The 7,601-nt window shown below is 38.7% G+C and overlaps 1 protein-coding gene across 1 annotated transcript in view; it reads left to right on the forward strand.

Annotated features, from left to right (window-relative positions):
• The window catches only part of VPS50 (VPS50 subunit of EARP/GARPII complex), a 137,748-nt gene extending 131,696 nt beyond the window's left edge, over positions 1-6,052 (forward strand). The window contains exons 27-28 of the mRNA XM_004007717.4: positions 1,467-1,656; positions 5,341-6,052. Coding sequence (XP_004007766.1) covers positions 1,467-1,656; positions 5,341-5,460 — 310 coding nt within the window. The 3' untranslated portion in view covers positions 5,461-6,052. The remainder of the gene's footprint in view (positions 1-1,466; positions 1,657-5,340) is intronic.
• Positions 6,053-7,601: the final 1,549 nt, after the last annotated feature.

Raw genomic sequence — 7,601 nt, forward strand, 5'->3', positions numbered from 1 at the left:
TTACTGTTTGTCATTTATTGGACCAAGCCCTTCACAGGATTCTGTCATCAAATCCTAACATAAACTCTCTTTGATAGTACTGTTCTCTGTTTTGTCAATAGAAAGATAGCCTCGCCTCAGAAAATCAAGGCTAAAGAGTTTAAGTTACTTGTCCAGGTTCACTCAGTCTTTGAAATGCAGAGAAGGCTTAATATCTCCTAATTTTCTCATGGCAAAATCAGTCCTCAAAACCACTATATCACTGCTTATAATATCATTATTATATCCTTGTAAACCATATAAATCTTTCATATGTTGAGTTTACAGATCAAAAGTAATTTTCCCACTTACTCAGAGGTCATGTTTATATTCTGTCCATAACATCGGGAACACAAATAAAAATTAGTATTACATTTAAAATATAGCTGGAAAAAGCAAGCTTCTATTTCAAAGACCATTCACAGTGATCTAGAATGGCACATCAGCTGAAATTTCACGCTGTCGTTCATCTGATTTCTCTTCAGTTCTTATTTGTTATAGAAAAGAATGTGTCAGAAAGAGGAAGGTGACAACGGCAAGCTGACAGCAGCCTTGGCATTTTGTATTGAAGTAAGCAGTGCTGTAAATCCCAAGATGTCTCTGCGTCAGCAGTCATGACGGATTTACTGTTAATAAATTTGTTTAATAGTAGAATAGTGACAAGTAAATATTATATGTTTCAATATAAACACTTATTAGGAAAAAAAAAAGCTTTATCACTTCAAATAATATGAACTAGTCTTCTTGCAGATTTTCTTAGGGGAAGTACCTCATCTCCTCAGATTGAATTCTCCACATTTTGTGTGATTGAAGGAATGAGACTCTGACTTAATGAATAATAAAATTGTACTGTTAGGGTTAGCAAATATATTCTTATTACTGGCCCACCTTAGGACATGCAATTTTTTAGTAGTGTGGGGTCTCAGAAATAAGTCTATAAAAGTGTTTTATTATGAGAAATATGTATATACTTTCTATGCTTCTGTTTCTTAGGTTTGCTGAATGTTTATGGGAGTGTTATTTCATTTGTTTTCTTTGCATTGAGTAGTTATATTGAACAGTTTTATGAAGCTAAGATTACTAGAGAATATTCATAGCTTAATATTATAAATCTTTGCAGCCAGATTAACTTGAATGTCAGTTTAACTTTCTTACAGATGAGTATGTTAATTGATTTTGCAGAACTCTGGCCTGTAGAACAGCAAAGAACCTTAGAAGTTGCTTGATCTCTTTGCTTTGCAAATGAGAAAACTGAGGCCCAGATAAGTAAAATGATTGCTGAGTGGCAGGGCCCAAACACAACACAGTCCTTCTGACTCAACACTTATGTCCTCTTTTTCTTATAGCATCTCAGCAAATGTGGGTTAGAGAAAAGTTTAATAAGTGCCTAAAGGTTTCTTTTCCTAACCATCCCATCACTGGTGCTTTTTTATTATTGTGTATCTCAGATACGCCAACGTCAAGAAGTGTAGCAATGAGGGTCGTGCCTTGATGCAATTGGATTTTCAACAGTTTTTAATGAAACTTGAAAAGCTAACTGATATCAGACCCATTCCGGATAAAGAATTTGTGGAAACCTATATTAAAGCATACTACCTAACCGAGAATGACATGGAACGCTGGATCAAAGAGCACAGGGTGAGAGCTGAGAAGCAGTTAATTAAATTTTCACTCCTCCTCTTCTGTGTTGTGCTTGTGTGGTATGTTAGATAATTCAAAATCATGGATGAAACAAACTTTTTTTTTTTTAAGCATGATCTACTTAGGCCAGTTCTTTACCACATTCACATTGTGTCTGTGCAGCGCCCTTTGCCTCATCAGACCCTTTTGAGACTTTGTGAACTGCAACAGTAATTATCTGGAAAAACAGAGTCTGAACTTTAGCTGTGTTTTCCCTGCAACTGTGTTGTAGGAAAAGAGCTGCAATTGGTAAACTTCAGGACAAACACAGGAGCATTGAAATGGTTCTCAAGCTAAAGTCTGTGTATAACTTTTAGAAAGCTGGGGTGGATTGCCATTTCCTTCTCCAGAGGATCTTCTGACCGAGGGATTGAACCGTGTCTTTTGCATCTCCTGCGTTGGCAGGCAAGTTCTTTACCACTGCCGCCACCCAGGATGGCATCACCAACTCGACGGACATGAGTTTCAGCAAGCTCCAGGACTGAGCAGCTGAATGGAACTGAATTGATATACAACTTAAACCTTCTTGTAGCCATCAACAGTGATGTTCTGAAAACACTGACATGTAGTAGTGATGACTGGATATTTGTTGTTTAGTTACTAAGTCATGTCCAACTCTGTGACCCCATGGACTGTAGCCCACCAGGCTCCTCTGTCCATGGGATTCTCCAGGCAAGAATACTGGAGTGGGGTGCCATTTCTTTTGCCAGGGGATCTTCCCAATGCAGGGATCAAACCCACATCTCTTGCATTGGCAAGCAGATTCTTTACCATTGAGCCACCAGTGAAACCTAATGATTGAATATTCAAATATTTATTATTTAAATAGCTCAATTTAACTTCATCCTACATTAGATTTTACCTTAAGTATAGGTAAAATTGTTTTTCTTTTGTGTGAGTATATAGATATATAGAGAAAAATACTACATATACTAATACTACATATACTAATAAGTGTTATTTAAGATTATGAATTTTTGACACAGTTCAAGTCAACATTTATCACCAGGGAATGCTCAATACAAGGAGCTTTTTGATATGATTGTCATATCATTTGTCTAGTTAGGCAGTATGTGAAGATGGATTTAATGAAAATATGGGAAGTGTTAAAATCTTCACTGAATCTTATTCCATCAATAACTCTAGTACTCACAAGCTATAAACATCATAGGTAAAAGTTATGTAAGTTTTTATTTCATTTGACTGGATAAGGAAGTAAGGAATTATTTATATTTATCAGGCACATCCTTTCTAATTTCAGCACTTTAGAAGAAGGAAATGAGGTTTAGTCTGGACCATTAACCTGAATTTTGTGTTGATGGGCCCACCATAGGGCAGTCTCAGATCTTTGACAGTAAAATAGAAACGTAGATCTTTTCAGTGGTTTTGATCAGTACGCCAGAACTGAGAAATGTCAGCACTTTTTATCTCATTGACCTCTGTCATTTGAGGAACAAGACAGCTAGATCAGATGCAGATGAACTGCTGAATGTGGCTAGAATCCATTTCATAGCTTAAGCTGTTAACACTTTGGAGTTGGTATTGAGGAAGGGATTTGGGACAAGTAGCTGAGGAGAAAAAGCCCAACTCATAGAGATCCGTTATTTGATGTAGGAAAGATGCCCATTTTAGGGTTTCTTCTGTTGACACAGTGGACTAAAGCCTTCTGTTGTTGTTCAGTCTCTGAGTGGCGTTCACCTCTTTGTGACCCCATGAACTGCAGCACGGTAGATAGTCCTTCACCATCTCCCAGAGTTTGCTCAAAGTCACATCCATTGAGTCAGTGATGCCATCCAGCCATCTCATCCTCTGTTGTCCCCTTCTCCTACTACCTTAAATCTTTCCCAGCATTAGGGTCTTTTCCAGTGAGCCAGTTCTTCACATCAGGTTGCCAAGGTGTTGGAGCGTCAACTTCAACATCAGTCCTTCCAGTGGATATTCAGGACTGATTTCCTTTAGGATTGACTGGTTTGATCTCCTTGCAGTCCAAGGGACTCTCAAGAATCCTCTCCAGCACCACAGTTTGAAAGCATCAATTTTTTAGTGCTGAGCCTTCATTGTGGTCCAGCTCTAACATCCGTACGTGACCACTGGCAAAACCACAGCTTTGACCATACGGACTCTTGTCAGCCAAGTGATGTCTCTGCTTTTTAGTATGCTGTCATAGCTTAGTGTTTCAGAAGAGCTTTACTCACTGATATCTGTAATACAGTGAAATTTTCCTTGCAGCAAGATTGCCCTGTTTTCTAGAGCTCTTTCCACAATGCCTGTATGGTGCCTGGATAGTACTTCCTAAATGTTGAGTGATCACTTGAGAGAATTCAACAGATGTTGACAGGTGCTCTCAGAGATCAGACACACAAACAGCAGTTCGCTGAATTATTAAAATGAACTCTTTCCTGTATTTTGAAGTTGCATTGTATTTAATGTTGTCTCCAGTGAAGACATGTTCTTTTCTCACTAGATGATAGAACACAGCTCTTTCCCTTGCCAAACTCTTAGTCTTAATTCTCCAGAACCAAATCAAGATGCAGAACTTTCTGATGAGTCCTGTTCATCATGCTCATGATGAACATGTCATCATGCTCATGACAACTGATCTGAAAGCCAGGAACTTTGTACAGTTTGTACAGCAAAAAAATACTTAGATAGTTGAGCATCAGACAACATGGATTTGAACTGTACAGGTCCACTTATATGCAGTTTTCTTCAATAGTGGATACCTACGTTATCCTCAGTTGGTTAAATTCTTTAATATGGAGGAACATCGGATGAGGAGGGCCAACTATAAAATGTGTGCAAGTTTTCCGCTGTGTGGAAAGTACCCTAATCCCTGAGTTGTTCACAGGTTAACTGTGGCTTCAGTTTTACTTTCTAGCTACTGTTAAGATACAAGGGTTTAAGAACCAATAATTTTCTGATCTTTGTTATTACCTTATTCATTTGTTATGCCTCAGAAGAATTGTTCTGTGTTTGGAGATTTTTTTTGCTTTTATCTAAAATGTGCAAAATGTGCAGTGCTAGAAGCTACTTACTTAGTAGCATTTTATTTGTATATACATTTTTGAAATGTCAGTGTATTTTGATAACTGGATGGCAAAGACCATCGCAGAAAGAAGCATAGTGCGTGACCTTAAAAATAATGAGCGTTGGCATGTTATGTGCCATATGAAGGGCTTCCCTGGCTCAGCGGTAAAGAATCTGCCTGACAATGCAGGAGATGCAGGTTCGTTCCCTGGTTCGGGAAGATCCGCTGGAGAAGGAAATGGCAACCCACTCCAGTGTTCTTGCCTGGAGAATTCCATGGACAGAGGAGCCTGGTGGGCTACAGTCCATGGGATCGCAAAGAATCAGACACAACTAGTGACTGAGCTTCAATGCATGCACGTGCCATATTAAAAAGATTCTGGTGGTTCCTCTTTCAAATTCATGCTGTGGATACTCTTACTCCCTTATTACAACTTGGTAAACCAGCTTGTTTTCCATGTCTCAGTTATAATTTCCACTGCTTTTCACTGATTGATAGTGCTCAGTAATTACCCCACTGAGTCCTGATTATCCATCTGTGTCTGTTCTTTTTCTGCATTGATCGCACACATGTGTTACAGTGTACTAAATTTGAATCTTCTTTGTTTTGAGCAGGAGTATTCAACGAAGCAGCTGACCAACCTGGTAAATGTTTGCCTGGGATCCCATATCAATAAGAAAGCAAGGCAAAAACTTCTCTCAGCTATAGATGATATAGACAGACCCAAAAGATAATGAACACAGTCCTTTTTCCTCAGTGGCATTGATGGTCTCTTGGCACACATGACATGAAAGCCAGTTTTTCATGCACTGCTGACAGCTGTCCTAAGGAAACTTTGTGCATGCTCTTTCCAGCTGGAAAGTGGAAAACACTGAAGTTTATGTGGTGTTCGCAAATGATTTTTATATGCCGTGATCTCAGCTCTTCAGTTTTTGGTCTCATTTGTTGTATTCCTTCCTTGAAATGATATTGCCTCATCATAACTATTGTTACGTGACTACAGTTATCCATTTTGCTGAAGAATGTACTCTAAGCTTATGGTCAGACAGAACAGTGACAGTACACTCACGGGTGGTTTCGGAGAATGAATTTCTGTTGGCACTTTTCTACCCTCTAAATTTAGTTCTGAATAAGTGTAATATGAGGGGGTTAATGTGTAATGTCTCCTAATTATGAATACTGCATGACCATTGAAAAGTACATGTAAGCTAAATAGTTGAAGAATCAGTATGCTCTCTGTGTTTTTAAATGTCAACATTTGTGTTAGAGTTAATGACACAGTGATCATAAATGATGAAATTTAATAAATACTCTAACATGACCAAATGAGACTGCATTTTGGTATTTTTTCATAGCAGACAGATTGCATGCAACTATAATGGAATTCCTTTTTTTTTTTTTTTTTTCCTAAACCGTGTTCTAATTTTAATGGTCTTGTATCCTGAAATCAGTGTAAGAAGTAATTTCATTGGGTAAACCTCTTCAGTGCCGGAGTGGCAGGCAGAATGGTGATTGTGGGACTTCCTACTTCCCCTCCCTCCCTTTTTTTCTTTTTAAATAATGGATTTTTTTTTTCCTATAAGCTTTGTTCTGTTTGAATTTAACTTCTGTCTTAGAACAGCAAAACCTGGCTTAGGTGATTCAGGGAAAGACTTGCCAGTTAGGCAGGCATAGGTGTAGGATCGTATGTTCAACATTCTTAAGCATCTGCTTTGTATCACAGATAAAATGTCAGTTAGCCAGTGATAAACTCTGGAACTCAGTTAGTTTTTAATAACTGTGTACTGTTACTCTGAAATCTTCTTTGAAGCTAATGATCTTCTACCATCCTGCTGCTGCTGCTGCTAAGTCGCTTCAGTCATGTCCTAAATGACATAAAAATCAATTGCCTGTGCACTCCTGCCAGCTGTCTGCTAAGAAATTTTTTGTATATTCTTTCTGACTGGGGAGTAGAAGAAGCTTGTTGGTGTTGGTCCAGGATTGCTTGACACGGCCTGTAACATTGCTAGCTCCCAGAATCCTGAAGCATCTCATGAGAAAAGGGCCTTGTGTCCTGAGTCTTTGAGAGCTGAATTGCTGAAGTAAAGGGCACAGCGTGGCATGTGGTCAACACAGGTGACAAAGGGCTGATTGCCACTCTGCGTTCACTGGTCTCTGCAGATACCTGTAACTGGCAGAAGATGACACGAAACACTGAGAATATGTCGGTGTGAAGGGAGTTAGTGTGAATCTGTGTCCTGCATTTTTCGTTTTCCATCTCTCACTTCCCTGTTCATTTGCTGTCAATTTAATACTGACAGTAAATCTTCCCTCTTGTGAAAAGGTATGAACGTGGTGCCATTCATACATTGCACAACGATCTCCTTGTGGAACTGCCTGTGTACTTGTAAGGTGGGTCCTGCAGGTAACCGTTACTTACATGCAGCCACTTGTAGAAAGCAAACATGAGATAAGCTTAGTCCTTGCGTCTAAATGCCATATTCAGCTGGGCACGTAAAGAGCTAATCAGTCTCATTTCTCAATTGATTAGGCCCTGCTTGCTTCTTAGTTTTCACACAGAGTTCATGGCTGGTTTTCTTGCATTTCTACTTTGGTTCACTCTAGACTGTATGATCAACAGTTATCTGCCCAGTAGGGTGTTTTCCTAGGTGATAACAGCAGATACAGGAGAATTATTTATCTTGTTGGAGACAGCCATATCAGTTGGAGAGTCCTTTTAGCTCACCTGTACTTTGCTTTCCCCATCTTCAGAATAAAAGTGCTACATCTTTGTGATACTTTTTAAGAAAAGCATTTTGTTTTTTCATTAAAAGATAGCTTAATAAGTGTAAATGACTTTAATAACAAGATATTTGAATCTTTCAGTTCAGTTCAG

The sequence above is a fragment of the Ovis aries genome, chromosome 4 (genome assembly GCF_016772045.2).
Source record: "Ovis aries strain OAR_USU_Benz2616 breed Rambouillet chromosome 4, ARS-UI_Ramb_v3.0, whole genome shotgun sequence".
NCBI lineage: Eukaryota > Metazoa > Chordata > Mammalia > Artiodactyla > Bovidae > Ovis > Ovis aries.